The following is a 24,223-nucleotide window of genomic DNA, read 5'->3' on the forward strand; positions in this document are numbered from 1 at the left end:
ATACTTATTATTTTATGAATCCTCTAGCATAGTAAAATATTTACTGGACTAAATTTCTAAAAAGCAATTATGTTTATAAAAGCAATTATAAGGAGTATGATGGCCAAATAATTGTGTTTTACGGATTTATGTGGTCAGAAAAGTAAATATCTATTCTATCCCACAGAATCACAAACAGAGGTGCCTTTGAAAATGTATTAAATTTTGTTACAATTCTTATGTTAAGTTGGCACAAATTTTACGGTCACTTGTTTCTAGACATTTCATCATCCACATTTTAGTGGTAGAAATTGTAGCACTTCTTGCTGGTATTTTCATCAGACTATTGACAATATTCTATCCAACCCTGTTTAATTAAAATAAATAGTTCCAGATCAGAGAGAAATTATTCATTAGATGAAATAGTGTGGAGGACAAAACTGAAGATCTCATTAAAATTAAATTAAATTAAAGATCTCATTTAAAAACTTATATCAAATCAAAATAGATTTCGTGAGGAACAAAAACTTCTGATCATTTCATTACTTTTTATAACTTAGAAAGTTTCTAAGGTCAACATTTCTAACTAAGGGTGGTAGTGAGGAAACCACTTCTTTTTCTAAAAAATTGAAAAAATTAAAATGTCCTGTATACTTGCATCAGGGAAGAGATTTCTTGCATAGGGTTTTCTAGAAACAACAGCAAATGAACTGAGGTAAGTATTGTTTAAAACTTTTCTGGCAGGCAAGGAAGGGGGAGATGGAAATGAAGAGTATTAGTTTTATTTTTGTCTTTCTTAAAATATTAATATTAGAAAATCTACTAGAAATTTCACAGATTTATAAGACAAGACCGAGTTATGAGGAGAATGAAGCCTACCTTCTAACCAATTCAGATCTTTAAACACTTAGGTATTTGTATAAGCTACCATCATTTTGATGTTCTAACAATTGTCCCAGTCCATCCTGATCCCTCCTTTCTTCAACATGTGGAATGGAACGTGGCTTTCCTAAATAACTGTACCAATGGATCCTAGGGAATAAAGTCCCCAAATCTAGGCCCTTGAAACAAAATGCACATTGCATGCCAGAGTGGCTACAGTTGGTTATGTACAAAAAGTCTTACTGAGGTGAAAATGGAACACACTGATAAAACAAACTTAAGTAGCTCCCCTGTAAGCTATACTTGAAACAAAGTTGTGAAATCCTTTGTAACCTATTCCAGCTATCATGGGGACTCTTGTATAAAGCTATATTCAGCAATAGAAAAGCATCAGGCTACTGAGACAACAGGCTAGAAACTGAAAAACAAGCATTGTTCTTTATTCTGCCTGGTGGATATGACCAGGTCAAATGAAACGTCAGGGATACTGTGTCCATCAATGAAGTGGCCAGTAAGGCCTGCAAGAACATAAGAGAGTCAAGTGTGAAACAAACTGTGGGGTAGTAGGCTTCCCTAGTGTTCCCAAAGCTGCCTCAAATCTAAGAGCTTTATAAAAGGTAGCAGCTCACAGGGAGCTGACAGCTAACTTCCTGCCTTAGTCCCTGTGCAGGGTTCGTGACATGTACGAAGGTATGAAGTCTCATTACTTGTAAGAAGCCTCGAATTCCATTAAGCGGAGCACAGATCAACAGCAGTCCAAATCTCAGTGGTCTCGGGGGTCAATTTACTGGTAGAAGGCATTACCTCTTCCTCTGTGCATGCCTTTAAGTCTGTGTCTATCCTTGCTACTGGCTCGGTGGATTTGCTCCTCATGGAGGACCAACAAACACACCTGAGACATGACCTAAAGCTTTCAGAAACACTGGAAGAGAAGAGCTTTTTGCAAGGATGGAAAAACTGATAGAACACAAGCATGAAGAGAATGCCGGTGCAGTACCCAACGAGCAGCTGCAAAATCAACAGAGGTGCACACACATACATGTATATGTCAGTTTTAAAAAAATACCACAGGAGCAGGAGGACAGAGTTCTCGATGAATCTCACCATGTAGTAAATCAGCAGCCGGTACCAATTCTGGGACTTGCTGATGAGCTCCGGATTGTCAATTTTCAGCTGGACAGCTGACCAGCAGAACATGTTGATGCCAGCATAGAGTAGAGTGAAGAAACACAGCACAATGGTGGTACCTACCCTACTTAGGGCCTTCTCTATGTTCTCAGGGAATGGGGAGCCACTGTACCAGAAAATGATCCAGGGGTACAAGAAGAAACTGAAGAAGTTGACAAGGATGACTGCTACCACCCAGATCTTCAGGACAGAGGTAAAGAGGACCAGGACGATGACCCGAGTGGCAATCTCAAAGCTTCTCCAGAGGAAGATACAGACATAGGCCAGGGGTTTGACTTTGACCTCATACTCATCATACTTGATTTTGATGGCTAAGATGTTGCAACGTAAGGCGCCATAGACAATAGACAGCAGGGACAAGGTCATCATGAAGCCTGAAGAGAGAAAAAGAAAGAGCACTGTCAAATTTCATCTCCACCAGGAAGCCTCTGGCCACTCCTCTGCCATCTGTCACCTACAGGCCTCAGATTCTTCCGTATTACTAAGTTCCACCTGGTGAGATTTGAGACTGCCCAGGGACTCTTACAGAATTACACAAGACTGGATACACATATTCCTGGTAGGCTGAAGCATCAGGGGATTGAGAGCCAGGGGGAAACCCTCAATAACTCAATTCTAGTCACAGTAAGAGCTTGTTTCCTTACCTGTTGTGTAGAATAACTGTCAGACGTGTTCTATGCTATTTCCCACTGTTCACTTCTAGTCACCTACTGTGATTTTTATCTAATAATGACCCCACTCATCTCCTTCCGTTCTTCAGTTTTCTCTCATGTTTGTTATACATTCCTTTCAAATGCATGGCCTCAAATCCTGCTTCAGAGGCAATGTAGACTGAAACTCATTCCTGATGCCAATCTTGGTCAATGAGAACATGGAAGGTCTTTTACATACTATGTTTTGTTCTGTCAGCTGATCTATCAGTTTCTGCAGAATCAAGACTGTGATTAGCATTTCATTTCTTCAGTTTTTTTCCTTTTCCTTTCTTGTGATGTTATACATACAAAGCCATTACCAAACCCCAGACCCTTAAAATTCTTCCATATTATCTTCAAGCATTTATAGCATTTAGTATTTTATATTTTGGACTGTTTTATATTTGGAATTCAACTTTATAAATGGTGAAAGTTCTGTGTTTACTCACACGTTACAGGTATTCTATAGGGACTATGCAGTTGTTCTAGCACCAAGTGTTGAAAGCAGTTTTTCTAATTGTGTAGTCTTTGCTCTCTTGTTGAAGATCAAATAATGTTGACTCTAAAGGGATCTATTTCTGGATAATATGTTCTGTTCAACTGATCTATAGTCTGTTTTGTCAATATTATATTATCTTAAGTACAGTAGCTCTATCCATGCCTGCTCTTAAAATGCAAATCCATGTATTCCCTTACATGTACTAAAACTATATCTAAATGATACAAAAAGGAAGGCAGTAAGATCTCTCAGTGGGTACAAGTGCAAAGTCGAACCTGACTTTGATTCCTGGGACCCACATACTAGAAGGAGAGAACCAACTCTGTCAAGTTGTCCTTAATCTACATATATACACACCATGAGCCACACAAAAATTAATTAAAATAATACATGAGAAGTTAGTTTTCCCCCTTAAATTTTTTTCTTTTTTTTGTTTTTGTTTTTTGAGACAGGGTTTCTCTGCGGAGCCCTGGCTGTCCTGGAACTCACTCTGTACACCAGGCTGGCCTCGAACTCAGAAATCCACTGCCTCTGCCTCCCAAGTGCTGGGAATAAAGGCGTGCGCCACCACCGCCCAGCTCCCCCTTAAATTCTGAGTCAATGGAAAATATATGTTTGATGGACCTAAAGACTCACATGTCTTCATTTTTAATTTGCCCAAGGGAAGCTCAATTTTACTGAAAGTATCAACTTTACTCAGTTCTTGACATTGATTTTAGAAAGCAGTATTATTCATTGTAAAGACTAACATCTACTAATATCTAAAAGCTACAAACATCAGAATAGACTAAGAAGTAGCTGTGCTGAGTTATTTTTCTTGAGAGGCTGATTCAGTGAATGCTTTAATGCAAAATATTTGTGTGGTAGTTTTTACGTGTAGTTATAGATGCCCACATTCTAAGGATCTTGTATTGAAACATTTTCTTTCAGTACTTAAATTTTTTCCACTACAAAAATATACTTCATATGCCAAAAAAACCTAGTCATGCATAGTTGGAATGTAAATTATTCAATCTCACTCTCTCTCTCTCTCACACGCACACACACACACACATATGTTATATTTATGATATTTAACCTGAAAATGTGTATTGCATTAAAAAAAATAAGAATCACAACAATTCCCAGAACCTACTAATGTAATGCCAACTCTTGTAATGCCAACTATTTACACATAATATCCTTTTCTCCATTAAGAGAATTAAACAATTATTAGGTGCTAAGTAATCAAGCATAGAATTTTGAAAATATAAAGAAATTATCTTAAAATCATATAATTTAACCACACAAGTATAAATGATGGCTGCCTATTGTAAAATATCATAGCAACTTGGCCAAGAAAGGTAATCCCCTAAGGCAGTGCTTCTCAACCTTCCTAATGCTGGGACCCTTTAGGATCATTCCTCATGTTGTAGTGACTCACAACCATAAAATTATTTTTGTTGTGACTTCATAACTGTAATTTTAATACTGTTATAAATTGTAATATAAGTTATAATTTATATCTGTATTTTCCAATGGTCTTAGGTGACCCCTGTTGAAAGGGTTATTCAACATACCCCTTCATCCCCCACCCCATCCCAGCCACTGCAAAGGGATCACAACCTCCAGGTTGAGAATCATTGTCCTAAGGAAACAAAAAGCTAACACAAAATGCTTGCAGTAAACATTTCTGCCTCTAGAGGCGAGTTGTTACCTAGGAAATGACTAGGATGTTGGTCATGTAAATACAAACTTATATAGACTTAAATGGAGAAAAGTACACAGAGGCAAAAAAAAAAAAAAAAAAAGAACCCTGAACATTGGCAAAGAGTATTCTCCACCTCTGCAGAGAACCAGGCCCTATCTGGTATCCCTCAGCCATGAATTTTCCTATCCTTGTCTTCATCTTCTAACATGTACAGAGAACAAGTCTTTAGGGGAATCTCATTTTCTAACCCTATCTACCCATAGTAAACACAGAAGGGTGCTACTTGGCAATCCTGCTGATTTAAGTAGTTCTTTAACCAAGTAGGCTCCTCTTCTAGTACAAGCAAGACACAATCTTAGGTTAAAAAGCGAACTGCAAAGGCTTCAGTGGATTCTAAATCCTTGCCACAATCTTGCTTCCTCTTTCCTAATTCTAGTTCATCAAAGTTCTGCGAGAATTCTGTGAACTTGGAGAAGCTTTTACTAGGTATGAATCTGCTCATTTCTTGACACCAAAAACCACAGCCTTTATGCAAAGAAATGAAGATTTATTTTTCCCAAGAATTCTGATTAGAGAAGGAATTCTAGTTGTTGGACAGGAGGACAGTTTCAATGTGGGTGTCAATACATACTGTACATACTTATGTCAATACATACTAAAGGCTGGCTGTAAGATAGAGCATGTTCGATGATGGTGCTGTTATGTAATTGTTGTCTGAAGACACCATCATTTCAAGAAAACCACAGAGCTCATGAAATGCTTTTGTCAAACAGACTTTAATAAAATTAACAAGCCAAACATGTTGGTGTATACTGTCATCCCAGGAGACTAAGGCAGAAAGATTGTAAGTTAAAAGCCATCTTGAGGAACCTAAGTAGATCCTATCTCCAAATAATAACAGACCATGTTCCAGGGATGGGGCAAGAATTGTGTAAGCCTAAAGGGATATGGAGTGTAAGGGCAAGGGAAGTTGGGGAGAACTGACACACACAGAAAGCTGCTAGAAAGTCAAATTTCAAGGCTGCTTCTGAGATGCACTCAGTCTTTTGTTTCCATCAATTTAGTAAACAAAGTATCACTTATCTGGAGCCCTGACTGTTGCCTGTACCACCCTCTATGACTGGTTTTCTTTTCAAAACCTCTATTGCATCAAGTATTGTCTTTCTCCTCGAAATTCTCAATTGCTCCTTCAATGCTGGCTCTTTTCTCTGAGTATATAAATCTATTTGAGTCAGCTGTATCTAAAAATGTGTCCTTCATTTGAAAAAACAGAAAAATGTTTGGGGAGATTTCTGTAATAAAAGGAATGGGAGGGGAGAACAGAGGAAAAGGAGAATGAAAGGATGTCTTAGCGCACACACACACACACACACACACACACACACACACACACACACACAGTCAGATACTTTTCAGGGAATTCCCTTCAGCTATTTCTAATCCAAACACTTACTTCCTAATCCCCCACTCCTTGTTCTCCGAATCACAACTTTGTGTTCCTTCCAATACCTTTCGATGTTCACTAGCCTCTTCATCAGATTCTGCCTGTAACATTAGCCACAGCATTTCCTACTGATCACTCTCACTTTCATGGCAGCCGTTACTCAGGGCCTTTATGAGCATGTCTTTCTTCTTTTACTCAGGAAACAGTTTCCTTTTCTCTTCTTATGCCTGTCATAGTTCTCTTGCTAGAGATGCTGTAGGTGCCTCAGAAAATAACAGCCAAACATCTAGAGCAAAACCATTATTTCCCCAACAATCTCTTACATACCACCACCATACAATATTCATATATCTATGTGTTAACTGGGACCCTTCTATCTTCCTCCCTCATTGCACTCAAATAGATCTCTTGAGTTCTTGCTCTTCAGACTAGCTATGAGCCAACAGCTTTTGAATGGGAAGTGTCCCAGTTCATGTCACTGCATTAGAATCTGTTTTCACAGTGTTTTCTAAGTGGTCTGTATGAGCACTCAAGTTTAGGATGTCAGTCTCTCAGACTTTCTCTCCTTGTCTCATTTAATCATGTCTGAGCATCATACGGCTCTTGCCATGTGCTCCTATATATCTATACCACGAGCCATCGTCTACCTCTTCTAGCTGCCTAATAAACTTTTTTATCCTTTTTGTTGTTGTTGTTGTTGGGGGCAGTGTCCCATGTAGGCCCAGCTAGCTTTGACCATGTAATATAGTTACGGAATAAATTTCTTGTGTCTGCTTCCCTAATGCTGGATTACAGGAGCATGCCACCATGCATGATTTGCTTCATTTAAGGTTCATCTTATTAATGATGCCTTCTGCAGCCTTCATTCATGTTCAGCTGTGCTAAATGCTTTTAAGGCTTTCCCAAGCTCAATTAACGGCTTGTGTTTTGAGCATTCTCAGCCACCTTTATGTCTTACCTGACTTGTGTAGGTTACTTCCTGTCCTATTAGAATGCAATCTCAGCAAGACAGCTACTCTCTCAGACCAACTCTTATCACCAACACCAAGAACAGTGGCTGACACAAAACAGCAACAAATTTATCTGAGCGTAAGTGACTGACTAATGACAAACAGTACAAATCATCCCTTTTTACTGCTGATGACAGCCGTCAACTTCAACATTCCCAAAGAAATAGTTGGAGAAAAAAAAACCTCTCTAACCTCATTACCATATGCTAACTTATGGGGTTATGGACTTAGGTGAATCTGTCTGCCTACGTGTATTTTCCTAAGTTTAAAAGGTGTACCTTTCTCCAACATTTCCAGAGAATTAGAATCCAAATTAGAAAAGGTATTTAAGGTTTAAGCCAACAATTTGAAGACGCTATTTGAAGTAAATCAGAGGCCTGCCACACAGGAATACATGAGAGCAAGGTAGTGTTTTCTGACCTCAAGAGTAATTAAAGAAGCTATGTAAGTGTTGCTTCAGGATGTGGGGCCCAGGCAAGGGCTAAAACAAGTCTGAATTATGTTGGTAGTGCCGTGGTTTCCTGGTCAGTTAACTGGTTAATGTTTCTGATGGATTCTACCACTTGCACTTTGGGGTTAGCTTTGAATACCTATCCTAGAGTTCAGTTTTGTTCTGATTTAATTCCCAGCCTGACCCTGAAAGCCCTGAGCAAACTGAGGAAGCCATGGCTGAAAACAAGAGGGATCGGCATCATTGTACGCTTGTACAAACTTCTGCCACGATTCCTCCTGGCTTTATCATCAATTGTTCTCTGGGTTCTTTAGTCCTCTCATCATGAACCAACCCCCTACCAGCTTTAAGCAATAACCAATCTACTTTCTGTCTCTATAGATTTCCTTAATCTGGAGTTTCATATTAGCGGAATAATATGATATGTAGGCACTGAAAAACTTTTTTTTTTTTTTTTTTTTTACTTAAGGTTCATCCATGCTGTAGTGTATATCAGCTCTTCATTCCTTTTTATGGCCAAGTAACACCTCATTTGCTTCCAGTTCCAAGGTACTGTAAACAGTGCTGCTTTGAACAATCATGTACAAGTCTTCCTATACACACTTTCCCCTTTGACTAGATAGGAGTAGAGCTATTGGATTGTATAGTAATTTTATATGTAATTTTTTGCAGAACTACCAACCTTTTTTCCAAATCAGTTACATTTTATATTACAACAATCAGAGTATAAGGATTCCAATTTCTCTATATTCTTTCTAACATTGTCTATTATCTAACTTTTGATTTAACCATTCTAAAGGATGTGACAGTTTTTCTTAGGATTTTTATTTTCATTTTCCAGATGACTTAAGGATATTTTTATTTGCTAACTGAACAATATATCTTCTTTGGTTGCTTTAGTTTCTGAACTATAGATCAAACTCATAGATTTTATCTTGTCATAAAGATATTCCCCTAAACTTGCCAGTCAGATCTGTACAGACTAGCATACTATAAAATAAAAACCTTATATTTATAATACCTGTCGATAAGCACTTATAATGGAAGGAGAAAGAAGGGGGAAGCAAAAACCAGAAAGGATTTCCAAGACGGCAAAAAGCAGATTAAATTTTTTGCCCCAATATTCCTGCCAAGAAAAACTGATCAATCATGTGTTCAAATGCATCAGAAATTGACCAAAGCGATGAATACTTCTGGGATTTAACATAGAAAGAAGAAAGGTCCCTAAGGAAAATTCTGAAACTTTTTTTCCCCACAAAATATTTACTCGAATGAAAGTACATAGTAAGAGATTAAAAATTGGAACAAAACTTTTAGCAGTCTCTCAAACCTGCTGGGTGTGTGAGTAAATATTGACATCCAGCCTCAAAAGATCACAAGGTGCTAGCTGCAACATAAAGGGCATTAGGTTTAAATGAAAAAATGGACTGAGCCCTCACAAAGACTGAAGAACAGATTTCAACTGACTGGGGTTGAGATTCACCCAGGTTGATTTGCTACTTTAAGGCCTTGCCTTGACCAAAGTAAAATAACTTATTCAAGGCTTCAAACCAAGAAGGATAAATACAATCCAATTTAAAAACATTATTCCCTTTATTTTTATATCATATTTTGATTACAGCATGTCCACCTTCCTAACATTCTCACATACCCCTCATTACTCTATTTCTAATCTATGGCCTCTTTTCTCACTAATAGTTAGTACGTGTGTTTGCATGTGCGTGCGCATGTGTATCCCTAAATATAGCCTGCTCACTCTGTATAATGTTACTCATATGTATGTTTTCAAAGCTGACCATTTGATATTGGATATTTCTCCCTATCTCAGCATGCCTTAATTACCTGTAAGTACTTGTATTTAGTTATTTCTTATGTATATGTGTGAATGCCCGATGTCTGCAGATTTCAGAAGAGAGCACTGGATCCCCTTGACCTGGAATTACAAATGGTTGAGATTGCTATGTGGGTTCTGGAACTCAAATTTGGGTCTTCTCTAAAAGTACCAAGTCACTAAAATAATTCTCCAGCTATAAAATCCAAATTTAAAAAAGCATAAAAGACTAAAGTTACTACACACACACACACACACACACGCCCCACTGGCAACCAAAAATGTGAAAACAAAATCAAATTTGTTAGTCTTCAGGAAATGAAGATTCAAACTATCAGACTACTACACAACCATCAAATTATACAAAAAGAATAAAATCATAACATTTGCAGAAAAGGGGATGGGACTGGTTATGTTAAGCAAAGTAATGCAGACTCAGAAAGACAAATACTACATTACAACTCTCATGTGAACATGTAACAATAAATGTTTATTAAACTGAAATTTAAAAGACAGTTATCTCATTGCTACTATGAAGTTGCTGCAAAGGCAAATGCCAAATAGAAAATAACCTCAGTAGCCAGGTCGACTGCAGCGAAACTTGCTATACAGATCTAACCAGTCAGAACCAGTAGACACTCTAGTCTGTCAAACTCTTCAACTCTCAGTGACAGACATTCCCTTTACCACTTTTTGTTCCTGAACATAAGCTACTTTAGCAGACGCTTACTCAGAGACTGAAGACTTTTCCTAAAATCCAAACTTATATTTTATTGAGTTGTTAGATTGCCCAAACAAATATTTTGGTCCATCAGTTACAACCCACATGATGTCAGCATAGCTGTATAGTCTACATTTTGTTCTTTTCCTCGCCAACATACTTCAATTTCTTGACTTCCATAACACTGCCTCCTGATAGACTTTTTGTACTCAAAAAGTAACCGTTCCCCACCTCTTTATCCTTTTATTGTACTTCTTTCATGACAGACATAAGAATTTTACAGGGGCTAATCACTTAATTCTATCATTTCTATAATATAATTATAAAGTAGATAGTGTTATTATCATTATAATCAATGTTCAATAACCTCCCTGGTACCACTCAGCTCAATGAACAGTGCTGGTATTGAAAGCTAAGCAGTCTCGTTTTAGAAGTTTGGTCTCAACCAGTAGGCTTTTCCACCTAAATAAAGATATCTTGGTCTATTTCTCAGTTTCTCCTTTTTATTCTCTATCATTAACAAGGAAAACTGTTGTTCTTACAACTACCCAGAGCCCCACTGGGACCAGAGACTCTTCCCTGACTCTTGTCAAGTTGATCACACTTGTTTCAACTGAGCCCACATTTGCACCTATTTTCTACTCTCTGAGTCAGCCATATCTAAAGACCTTTTGAAATTATACTGCCTATGGCAAGAAAATTGATAAGCCTAACTTCACTAAGCTCATTTCTAGGGATCACCTCTGAGGATACAAGCAATGTTCAGAAGTAGGGCAGGGACATACTTCTCTATCTGCCCTACCAACTTGTCCCCTCCTTTCTTATCATTCTGTCTCAGGCCGAAAGCAGAAGCATCAGTGAGTTTAGCTGGACAAGCAAACCCTAGCTTTGATAGTCAGATGAAGGAGGAAGTTCCTGCATTCCCATGTGGGCTCTGGAAGATGCTGTCCCACAGCCATTCAGAATGTAACACACAGGTTCCCCATTCAGCTGCATATCCACAGCTAGGTCAAGGCATGACAAACTCTCATGAATGCAGTGTTTCATGGACAGTGAACTTTGTGAACAATCAGCTATGGCCATTGGACCCCCTGTGGCTAAAATAAGCTATTGCATTGTTTCTTTGCTAACACGACAGACGTTCTAACCTCTATTAATCATCTCAGTGGCAGTGTTTCTCAGTAACTCTCTCCCACCTCTTTATCCTTTTTTTTTTCAAATGCATTATGGTAAAAAAAAAAAGCTTTAGTTAATTGAAACTTTCAATAACCACAGCCTTCATTTAGCTCTTGTTTTATCATTCTACCAATACTCTTTTAAGATAAAAGACATGTTAAATTGATATATTTGATAGATTATTAGTCGACAAATGCAAATCTTGTATTATTCACTGACATCTGGCATAGAGTATATTAAAAACTTTGTATTGCTATAATGAAGTACCTGAAATGATTAACTTTAAAAGATAAAAGGTTTACTTAGTATATCACAGCTGGGAATATGTGGTAAAAAAAAAGACAACTTTCCTCATGGTAGAAACTTTCCTCATGGTCAGAAAGCAGAGAGAGGGGAAAGGATCGAGATCTAGTGTCTCATTCAAAGGCATTCATCAATGCTGTAAACTGGGAGACTGCGCAGAGTGGAATATAACTTTCCCAATAATGTCACAGGTTGACAATTGTACCTAAACACAATATCCAAACAAGTTGTAGGCATTCAAAACTTATAAGTCAGTAACAAAGATTTATTATTAAACCAATAAATGCTATAGGTAAAACAAAAGTAATCCTTTTCATTTACTAGTCCATTATCAATATACAGATGTATACACAGAAACATTTCTTCTCATTAATGTTGATATCTAGATCTTTATCTACATGTACAATATGACACAGAAAATGTTCAGAAGCAGATAGTAACTCCATGTCTGAAACTGCAACTCAAAGGAAATTAATTCTCAGATATCCTAAAGGCATGAACTTAATGTCCTAATTTTCTGTAACATAATGAACACCATGTGTCTTTGCCCTAAGCCTGTGTAAGACTTATTGAATTTGTTTCATGTTCTTTTTCCTAGAGAAGGTTCAATTCTATTCTGAGTCTAAATCACTGATAGATGTCTTAAAGTACAATTAGAGATGCCAGAAATAGCTTTCAATATGTAGTAAGCAGCAAAAGCTACTTATACATGCAAATACAAGGACTGAATATTTAAACCATCTTTAGTAGAAAAGGCCACTAACATCAATGACTCCTATCCATACAAAAACATCTCCATGAGGGCTGCCCTCAATTCCATTCTCAACATTGTAAAAATGTAGTGCCGTGTGAGTCAGTTTAACTCTTTCTATATATTCACATTATTTCTTTATGAATATATAGCCATTAGTCAACTTTTCTTTTTCTCACTTAGCACACAGAGTGACTACAGAAAACAGAAAATGAGAAGTGAAAAAAATGTACATTCAATTCACCTTCAAAGAGTAATTAGAGTAATGTAGGAGAATTGCACTGTTATGTATAGACTTGTTTTTCTCAAACTCAAGTTCCTATATTAGGACAGTAATTCTAACATAATGTATAATAAAAGCTAGTTATTTCAACATACAAAAGTATGTTGAAAACACCAACAAAATTCATAAACATCTCTAAAGATTGATTAGCAAAGGTAAAGCCATGAATTATCAACATAAGAAGGGATAAGATCATTATAGTCATAAAGATATCACATGTGGAAAGGGACTGCATTAGAGACTTTTCTATTTCTGTGGTACGACATCATGAGCAAGGCAACCTACAGAAGAGTTATTTTGCATTATAGTTCCAGAGGGGTAAAAGTTCATCAGGAAGAAAGGACTGTAGGAGCCAGAGGACTCAAGGATACCAGGACAACAAGAGTCAAGTACGCAGGGCTCATGGGAATTCACGGAGACTAAAGCAACAAACACAGGCCCTGTATGGGTCTGAGCTAGGCCCTCTGCATATACCTTATGGTGTTCTTGTGGGTCTCCCAACAATGGAAGTGGGGGTGTCTCTGACTCTTTTGCCTGAGCTTAGGACCCTTTTCCTCCTACTGAGTTGCCTTGTCCAGCCCTGATATAAGGGTCTGTACCTAGTCCTAGTGCATCTTGTTATGCCCTGTTCAGTTGCTATCAATTGAGAGGTCTGCACTTTCCGAAGGGAGACAGAGGAGGAGTGGATCTGGGGAAGAGGGGAGTGGGAGACTGGGAGGAGTAGAGAGAGGGGAGGCTATAGTCCAGATATATTATATGAAAGAAGAATAAAGAAAAACCAAAAAGTTCATCATGGCAGATAAGCACAATAGCAGCAGGAATGGTGGCCAGAGCAGAAAGCAGAGTAATCACATCTTCCAATACAAACACAAAGCAGAGAGAGCTATATAGCCTCAAAGCCAGACCACACTGATATACTTCCTGCAGCAAGATTATTCTACCTAAACATCCCCCAAATAGTGCAACCAATTGAGAAACAATATTCTAACGTCAGAATCTCTCCCTTCATTTCTTCAACATTCCTGCAAAATTAATGTTGATATATGAAGTTTGCATATTACAAAATGATCTATGACATTAGTGTGGCAACACAACTATTTGGTAGAAAGGCAGGCCACCTCAGACTAAGCTATTGATCTTAGATCCAAAGGCTTTCAGAAAAGTAACAACTGACATTGTTTAGAAGAGGCTGCTCCACATGCAAGCATGCCTCCTGAGTTTACCATTATTTCTGCACCACATCAAGAAGAAACCTCTAAGCAAGAATGTAAACCCTGTACTCTCTGTCTAGGAATCTACAGCTCCCAAATATCCAAATGCAAAGTCACATGCATCTTGGCATCCTAGGTTTCTCAATAACCATATATATATATAGAAATAGAAATTCAATTCTGAGACTCTTCAGGTGAGAAAGAAACATACACACGCGAAAGAAACAAAGAAAAATAAGGCAAACAGGAAGAGAAAATGTAAAACAAACATTTACAATACTTAAGTCATTTTTTAATAACCAATTATCTATCTTCAGCTTTAAGATTGTTGGTGTTAACTGTCACCTTACTCTGTCTCTCTTTGTCTCTCTCTCTGTCTCTGTCTCTCTCTCTCTCTGTGGGAGACGGGCATTTGGCCAAATCTGAGGTTGGGAGATTATCTTGAGCATGTCAGTAGATGTGGAGAGATTCACGACTATAAATGGCACTGTTCTTTAGCTAGGATGCAGGATTATATAAACGGAGAAAGAGAACAGAGTTGTAACATGCAGTATTCATTGATTGTTCTCTATTTCTCAACTGGATATAGTGTGCCAGTTGCTTCAATGTGCTGCTGTCTTGACTTTCCTACCCTGAAGTATTACACCCTTGAACTGTGAGCTCTAATGAACCCTTTCTCCCTAAGTTGTTTTTGTCAGTATTTGGGGAAACCAAGACAATTTTCTAACCGTTTAAGGAAATAGATGAGAAAAAACAACCATTATCACTTTTGCTCTAAAAGAATTTGTGCCAAGGAAGTCACACAAATCAAGGAGACATAATAATATTATAGTCATAGAGGAGAACAGAAGTCACCAAACTGTGTCCTATCGTTATATGACTCAAGAGCTGAGAATATGACAAAGTTCAAGCACTTACAAAGCCAGCATATATACTACTCAGGCATATAGTGTCTCTATAGTACATTCATACATCCACTAGAATGATAAATACTAAAACCATGACAAGGAGAGCTCACAGAAATTCCCCTCACAGAAATGTTATTCCCAAAAACGAAAAGGAAACATGTATCTAAAGCAAACATGTCATGTGAAAATTGATTAATCAGACAAAGAGGTAGTTATTATATTATTTTCTGATTCTATTTAATAATACATTACCAATGTTTTGAATTAAAGTCCAAAAGGGTACCTGTAATTAGTAAGTGAATTGACACTATAGACATTAGTGTACCATTAGCAGCAAAGCATTCAGGGGACAAAACAAAACAAACAGAAAATTGGGGATTGTAGCTTGAGATTGTAATCCCAGGATTCTAAAATGCAAAAGCAGGAGAATTGCAGGAAGTTCTGGGCCAGATTAGACTACAAAGTAAGACCCTGTCTCCAAATCTTCCAAAAAATTTTAAAATGAAACAGCAAGAACAGACAAATATATTATCTTCTCGTAGTAACTTTATGGCTAAGTTAAGAAACTGGAAAAATGCTAAATCTAAGCACAGCTACATGAGTTAACAACTAGCTAAGCAATGGTTTTCAGGCTAAGATGCTTCTAAAGTTGCAGGGCTTTCCACATTGCCCCTTCACAGTATCAAAGTTGTCAAATTTTGGATGAAGGAAGACTGATAGCTGGGATAAAACTTGAAAGTTATCCAAAAACAAAAACCCAAAAAACAAAAAAACTCACCAAACTTAGAAGACTTAAGAACATCATGATTCAAACTATTATTTCAGCAATGTGTTACCTTGAGAATGAATTCAAGAAAAAGAAATAAAACAAGAATATTAAGCCTTTCATTTAAGTATTTAAAATTATAAGCGAGTATCACTATTTTGGAAAGCAGTGTGGGAGTCACTCAAAAAAAAATGAAAAGAGAATTTCTGGATGATCCAGCAATCCCTACTCCTGGTTACATACCCAAAGGAAGTAAGATCCGTATGTTAAGTGGTATCTGGCTTAAGGCAGCACTATTCAAAATAGCCAAAAAGAAAGGGGGCAGGGAGAAACAACTAAATGTCTGCTAACTGATTAATATATATATATCTATGAATGTATACATAAAATGGAATCCTATTCAGCTATAAAAAGTATTAAATCCTATCATTTGTGGCAACAGATGAAAATTGATGTAGTTAAATGACAAAACCCTTATACTCAAAGACAAGTACCAGATGATCTCATTCATATGTGAGACAATAGGCTGTGGAGAATAATGGGGCATGGCAGTGAGGGTGAGTGGGACCGATGTGTCAAAGGATGAGCATTAAGTTATAATTAGATAGGACTAGTAAATTCTGGCATGCTGTTACACAGCACAGTAATTATAGATAATGATAATATATCCTAAAATAAAAGAGATTGTGTTGAATCATTTGATAATTGTGCCTGATACCAGCGGAATTCAGAAGAGGGAGTTAGATCACCTGAAACTGGAGTCACACACGGTTGTAAAACAAGACAGGGATGCTTGGAACCAAACCTAGGTCCTCTGCAAAAGCAAGTGTTCTTAACCACTCCAGAAGGTCGTTTGAAGAAGCTTTCACAGTTATGATGATAAAGATGACATTAGAGAGATGACTAAAGGATATAAAGAATTAAATGAAAAGGGAGACAAAGCTAATTGTTTGTGAATATATAGAGATAAATCATGAAAAGGGAGAGAAGACATAGCACTGCTTAGGTGGAAAGAAACAGGCTAGTGATTAGAGAAAGCTGGGTTTTGTGCATTTAAAGTGAAAACATTCTACTCAGTAGTGCTAATTCAGCAGATGTATTAACATGGGAGGCATTTACATCTGTCTCTCAAGCTCCTCTCAGTCAGACTTTGTGGATACATGATCTATAGCAACTGACAGAATCCTTGGCTTATGGCTAGACCAAACAGACTTTGCAGGTTTCTATCGGGCTGTTTCAGAGCCTTGGTTCACCAGGGTAGCCTATTGGGGAAGTAGAAGCCATTACCCAGCAGAGGGTAATTTCTGATGCAGCTACGATAAATCAGACATCCCCAACATCCAGCACCAGTAGCTCATGTGGGTTCACTCTCCCGCTTCCCTCTAAAAACCTTACACTTAGTGTAGAAACATAACACATAAACATATTTTAAAAACATACTCTCACTATGTCAGCATTTCAATGCATTTTAGACATTTGGAAGATCTTTGCTTATGTGTGTACATGTGATTAAGCATGTAAAAACCTGAGACTGATGCTATAACTGAACTGTGTAAGCTTAGTTCATGTAAAGGACTACATATAAACATAAAAGGCAGTCCTCTAACTCATCCTCCTAATTTGTCTCTAAGAACATAGAAATTGAAGTTATTACATTTAGATTAATTCATAAAATGCAGTCAATTTTGAAAGCAAAGAACATAATAAAGTTGTGTGTGTGTGTGTGTATGTGTGTGTCCATAAGTTACAGAATGCGTTTGGCTAATACAGAACTCAAGAGTGTGATCTGATCATACAGATGGATTTGTCAAGTCACCAATATTCAAAAATGTATTGTAAAGCTAGACCTATATATCCTAGCTTATTCATATTTCACACAAATATAGTAGAAATGACACAGTGAGAGGATATTATTAATAATAATTTCCAACAAATACCTCTAAAATCACAAATTCAAGTACTCTATACTAGCCAGCCTCTAGCCATCCATCCAATGCACTTGTGTAAGAACAACTGCAACTGTGTTCTGGTTAGTGCTTAGTAAACTCGCTGGTAAACGAAATCCTTTATTGCCCCCGTCCAGCTTAGTGTGAAACTTCCTTCACTCTCCTTCTGAAACCTAAAGCATTTATTTCTTCACACACTATGTAGTTATTACAAATTTCTTACAAAATTTGTCCCGGGATGAAATTACCTTCCTTATCCACAGTTTTACAAGTTATCATCTCTATTCATCTACTTTCAAATAGCACAGGTTAACAAAAAAAGTTCATTCGGGAGACATGACAAGAAAACAAAATAAAGTTGGGGAAGGCAAAGAGGAAAAGACACAAGACCAACAGAAGCATTAAGCTGGTTACTACTCTAAGATACTGCATGCATTCATGTCTGCTGGGGATTCACCGAGATTCATGTAGACAAGATCCTAGTTATCCATTTGAAGGACAGTTTGAATTCAGCTTTGCCTATTAACTGCCACCTCCCTTAGTTTTGAACTGATCCAATGAATGTTATCTTCCACATAGCACCCACAAGTACCCAAGCTATATTCTCTGGCACAGGTAAAAGCCCTAAGAAAGAAAACATTGTAGTGTGTAATAGGGTATGTGCTCATAGTAGGGTACTGGCAATCTGCACTGACTCTTTTACCACAGCTACAAGGATATGTGTCTCAGGGTATCCAAGAATCTGCCAGGCTTCGTACTTTCTCTCTCCAGTCTATATATCCATTCAGAGTGATCATAATCCTTAGGGTGCATTTACTTAGATGTCTCAAAAACACCACCATCTAAAAACTGCCATAACATGAGAGAAGTCAGAACACATCGATAGATTTAAAGTCTGTGACAACATTTGACGATGGTATCACCATACGATTTTCTGAGCTGTGTTGTGCTTTTGTCAAAGGATGGGGCTAGAATGGCCCTGGCCAAGCTCTAAAACACAGGCATCAGTATTTTTACTATATTGGAACATGTCATCATCAATTGTACTGCCTCCATCTAAAATAAGAGGTGGTCCCTTCTGGAGCAAGGCATCTTCTGAGATTGTCTAAGGCCCTGCTGCTTACCAGCTCTGGGCTGTATGCTGTCAGGTCACTGTTATAAAAAGGGAATACAGTAGATATTCAAGTTTCAATAGTTTTCCCTTCAACAATATAACAAGACAAAATTATTTCTAATTATACATTTATTTTAGTATTTCTGGTCAACATTCTCCTACTGAACTAGCTATATCAGTCATTTCCCTCGTGAATGGATAAATAGCATATATACAGGTAACATGATTTTACCCTTTCTATAAAAATGCCTTTTAAACACTTTGCAACACAGGAAAAGATGACCATAGAATTGCATAGAAGGCAGATCTTGTTGACACGTACACATTATGTAAAGTGAAAGCCTGCCCTGGTATTTTCTTCTTGACTTGTACAGATGGATCCAGTGTGCCAACAGGATACTTGTATTTACTATTTTTATGCTAACTTTATGTTTCTGTTTGATTTGTGACGGACAGGTTTTTGTTTTTGTTTTTGTTTTGAGACAGTCTTACAGTCTTACATAACTCACGCTGGCCTCAAACTCACTATGTAGTTATGGACAGTCAAAGTCCTTGATTCTCCTGCCTCCAACTCCCAAGTGCTAGGATTACAGACATATAATACCACGGCTATTAAATGACTTCCTATGACTGGTAGAAAGAGGTGAAGATTTGACTTTACGATTTGGGCAGTTTTCTAGTTGTAGCCATAATTTACATAGAATAGAGTCCTTAGGTGAAAGACAACAGAAAATCTAGTCTGTCAGCTTTTTAATTCGTTAGTGGATCAGCTAATACATTTAAATTTCAACCTACTAAAAATTTCACGGCATATAGCTATTTAAGATCTTGACTAGGGAGGTTTCTGATTTTAAAAATATTCAATAGGAGTAGATTTATGAATTTAATGTAAGTAAGCATGTCTTCTCTAATTTCCCAATGTTATACATAATAATACAAACATACATTTTAAGTTTCTTAGAAATATTTTTCTAAAAACATACATATTCATGGCCAAATGAGCTAGAATTACTCATAACAAATATTTAAGATTATAAAAAGTCTAAATTTATGTTGAAAGAAAAGGAATTGTTGAATAATGATAAGATATTGTAGTCTTTTGATCAGTATTTCTGAGGTTTTTAGAAAACTAAAGATCAAATATTCAGTGGAGTTTTTTGAAGATAATTTCCAAGTAAGATAGGATACTGAGAATGGACTGGTAAACCTAATGCCCACACTGCAAATAGGTTCTAGCTTTGGGTCTATAAATGACTACAGTCGTTTCTGCCACGCTGTGACAGAGACTACAGGAGCAAGGGGTGTGGGAATGCACTAGGTGTGCCCATGAGACATACTAAGTCTGATGAAAGGACAGAAACTCATAATTATCCATCACTCTTCTTTTCTTCAGGAACCACAAAAGTCTTCTGAAAAGTTATGTGAATAAAATTATAATACTAGGAATCTCAAGATAATGTGGCTTTTTTTTTTAGACAGTTGCACAGCATAGCTCTGGCTGACCTGGCCTTCTGTTTTCCAGACTGGCCTTGAAATTACAGGAATTTTCTTGCTTCAATTAGCCTCCTAAGTGCTAGGAAGATTTCTTTTTTTCTTTTTCTTTCTTTCTTTTTTTTTTTTTTTTAGGTTTTTCAAGACAAGATTTCTCTGTGTAGCCCTGGCTGTCCTTGAACTCTCTCTGTAGACCAGGCTGGCCTCGAACTCAGAAATCCACCTGCCTCTGCCTCCCAAGTGCTAGGATCAAAGGCGTGCGCCTCTACTGCCCTGCGCTAGGAAGATTTCTTAAGGGCAGAAAAGATAATGTGTCTGCCCTAAAGTACAGTGACTACTGCTCTAGAATGGGAAAGGGGAAGAATGGTAACTGATAAATTTGACCATCGTAGAAAACTGTAAAAGGTCTACAGAAAATGAATCTTAAAAAGGAACGCAAATAGGCACTAAAATTTTGCCAAACCTTGTGTGTGTGTGTGTGTGTGTGTGTGTGTGTGTGTGTGTGTGTGTGTAAACAAAAGAAGAGTTATTTGTGATACTACAGGTTAATTTACCAGTGTCTAAACTGCTGAGGTAACTGACTTCCCCCTCCTGAACAACAGCTAACAGCCAGTATTTCCTCAGGGAGGGGGAGGGTCTTTCATCTTGCTCAACTGCCTATGAGCTGCCTATAAGAGCCTATAAGACCTCAGGGAGGGGTCAGGCCTATTGCTCCCTCCATGAGGAAATGGTGATGGCCATCTTGTACAGTTTTTGTATCACAGCTGCTAAGAGTTTAAAACCACAATACTATCTAACTTCTACTGGGTTTATTAGTAAGACAGTCAAAAGACACATTTGGTTATTTTATCAAAACAAACCTTAAAACTGGTTTTATTTCTGTGAAAAATGACAGTTTTAGGGGTAGTAACTGCTAAAACATTACTTATATTGCTTTCCTATGACATGAAGTTAAAAATGCATGTTATGTTTCATGGTTAAACCTGTCTAAGATTTCCAAAGAAACCTTGGAAAGAAAACAAGTTTGCTACATCAGTATTGACAAGTCACAGGGGAAAAGTCAAAAAGCAAAAGAGGTGCTCAGCCGTATCTACATTAATTTTAGTAGAGGAAACCATGTTAACCAAAGTATGGTAAGGATTCTTATGTTCAACCAACTGCAGAGGAAACAGGGACTGTTGAAGATCACATGAAAAGAGTGGTACACTAGGACCAGAAACTAAAGAAAGTCTTTTGATTCTGATGGAAAAGCTGACTGGACAGCCCCTGAGTAGTTTTGTCTAAAAGGCCAGCAGCAGCAAAGGGCTAGGAACTCATGAAAAGTGAACACTTCACATGTGGACATTTAGAGACAGGGGCCCAGTGCTAAGTGCGAGCAGTTCCTGAGTGTTAGATAGCTCATGTATGTTTCCTGAAACATTAGGGGTTTCCAAAACACAGGCTCAGCCTCTGATGACAAGTGGGGCACTGCTCTATGACATATACTGTCACTGAAAACCCAGAGTTTCCTTCTGAGAACGGCTCAGAGTAAGTCCCAGGACAGCCAGGACTGTGTAGCAAGATCTTGTTTCAAAAAATAAGTGGAGGAAGAGGAGAGAGAGGAGAAGGAAAGAAAAAAACAGACTGTAGAAGTATATATTCTACACAGCATCATAGTACTATGTACCTACTAATCTTCATGTAAATCCTTTTAGAATAAGGCAGTAATTTTAAAAATTGAAAAGGGAAACCACCTATATTTTCTGTGTATTATTATTCTTTAATCTTTTTTTTTTACAATCCAGTTGTTATCCGTCTCTTGGACTGCCCTCTGACTGGTCCTCATCCCATATCTCCTTCTCTGTCTCCAAGTGGATGTCCCTCACCCCCTCCCACCCTACCCCACCAAACCTCCCCACTCCCTGGGGCTTCAAGTCTCTCAAGGATTAGGTTCATCTTCTCTGAGTCCAGACCAGGCAGCCCTCTGCTGTGTATATGTCAGGGCCTCAGACCAGCTCGTGTATGCTGCCTGGTTGGTGGCTCAGTGTCTGAGAGATCTCAGGCTTCCAGGTTAGCTGAGACTGCTGGTCTTCCCATGGGGTCGTCCTCCTCAGTTTCTTCCAGCTTCTCCCTTTACTTCTGGTTTCACCATCATTGCTCAGTGCTCTGGGAAAGCTCCTGACTCTTGAACCTCACGTCAAGATTGTACCACACATGGTCTCCCCCACCCCACTACCATCATCTTCTAACCTAAGACCTAACTTCCAAGGAAGCCTTTCCTACCACAGTTCATGTCTTCATCCACCTATCTCTAGTTAGCAGCTCTCACTGGGAGTCCAATGTGCCTGGGAGGCCAAACTCCTGGCCTCCTAAAGCCTTGTGGGTTCACAGACTACCAGGACAGCTTCTCTGTCCTCTACCTCCCACCCCACCAGGTCAACAGTACTTACACCTCGCCACCTCCTCCCACCAAGACCATTGCCCCCATGGTTTCCCTTAGAAATTTCCCCCAGACATCAAGTTCCCCACATTAACCACAACTTCAAACCCACCATCACCCTCCTGGGTGGTTCATGGCCACCTCTAGCTCAAAAACAAAAAACACAAAAGAAGTCAGGACCACTGGCTTTGGTTTAGATGCTTTAATAGCATGTTTGATTAGCTCCCCCACTTAGTAGGACAATGGAGCTGATTGAGGCTGAAGGTGTGGTGGATCTTCAGACTCTTGAAACCCAAGCATTCTCAGTTCTCATCTGGTTCTGATGACTCAAACACAGATTTGGTGCCCTCTTTGAAAAGTTGGTGGAGCTGGTCGTTGTTCTGTACCACTCGGCACAGATGCTCAGTAGTGATGCGCTTCCTGCCACTGGTATGGGCCTCCTCACCAGCCAGTTCAAGGATGTTGGACGTCAGGTACTCCAGAACACCCGCAAGGAAAACAGGTGCACAAGAGCTTAGGCGCCTAGAATAGTTCCCTTCTCGTAGGAAGCGGTCTACTCGGCTAACAGGAAACTGAAGCTCTGCTCTCCTTGAGCGAGATATGTTCCGTTGTCTCTGCTTCTTCCTAGCCATGGTGCCTTTTTGTGATGGTTTGAGCTCAGCTGCACCTTTCTGCTGGGTTGAGTCTCTTCAAATAACCAACCTTCTCACCCGCTCCTGTAGTTATCCTTGAGAGGTCTTTGTTACAACATACTTTATGATGTCACTGGTAGCCACTGAGCCAGAAGTTCAGTGCAGAAATGCCCATATTAGGAAACAGCTCACCTTACTGAATATATCCTTTTTATCTTTTTTCATTTTCATGTATGTGAATGCATGTTTGCATGTACTCATGTGTTAAAACGCACACAAAGGTCTGAAGTTGATCTCTAGACTCGCCCTTGATCACTCTTCTATCTTATTTACTGAGACGAGATCTCTCAATCCAAGCCAGAGCTCCCCAATCTAGATGGTCTCACTAGCCACCTTGCTCTGGAGAGCCTGCCTTAGCCTCCCACAGCTAGAATTACAGGCAGGCCACCAAGCCCACCTGGCTACATCCTCCTTTTACGGGAACTCTTTATTTGATTTGTATAATCTGACAAGTCTATGTGTTGATGATTTCTTCTTGATATGATGACATTTTTCTACATCTTAGACTCTAATATGATAGGTAACGGTTATCATGGCACAACACTGTAAATATATTAAAACTATTGAATTTGTTCTATGAATTAGACTGCAAAGAAAGAAAGGAAGGAAGGAAGGAAGGAAGGAAGGAAGGAAGGAAGGAAGGAAGGAGAGAGGGAGGGAAGGAGAGAGGGAAGGAGAGAGGGAGGGAAGAAGGGAAAGAGGGAAAAAGGGAGGGAGGGAAGGAGGGAGGGAGGGGAGGAGGGGAGGAGAGGAGGGGGGAGGGAAGGGAGGGGAGG

At 38.5% G+C, this 24,223-nt stretch overlaps 2 protein-coding genes across 2 annotated transcripts in view; both read right to left on the reverse strand.

The window, feature by feature from the left end:
- Positions 1 to 948: 948 nt before the first annotated feature.
- The window catches only part of Xk (X-linked Kx blood group), a 31,554-nt gene continuing 8,279 nt past the window's right edge, over positions 949 to 24,223 (reverse strand). Inside the window, exon 3 of the mRNA XM_028777607.1 lies at positions 949 to 2,423. Within this exon, the coding sequence (XP_028633440.1) occupies positions 1,591 to 2,423 (833 nt within the window). The 3' untranslated portion in view covers positions 949 to 1,590. The remainder of the gene's footprint in view (positions 2,424 to 24,223) is intronic.
- LOC114629564 (histone H2A-Bbd type 1-like) lies at positions 22,943 to 23,754 on the reverse strand. Its single transcript, XM_028777608.1, has one exon. The coding sequence runs from the start codon at positions 23,385 to 23,387 to the stop codon at positions 23,058 to 23,060; it is 330 nt and encodes a 109-aa protein (XP_028633441.1). The 5' UTR covers positions 23,388 to 23,754; the 3' UTR covers positions 22,943 to 23,057.

Source organism: Grammomys surdaster, unplaced genomic scaffold (assembly GCF_004785775.1).
Source record: "Grammomys surdaster isolate TR1022 unplaced genomic scaffold, NIH_TR_1.0 312, whole genome shotgun sequence".
Classification (NCBI taxonomy): Eukaryota; Metazoa; Chordata; class Mammalia; order Rodentia; family Muridae; genus Grammomys; species Grammomys surdaster.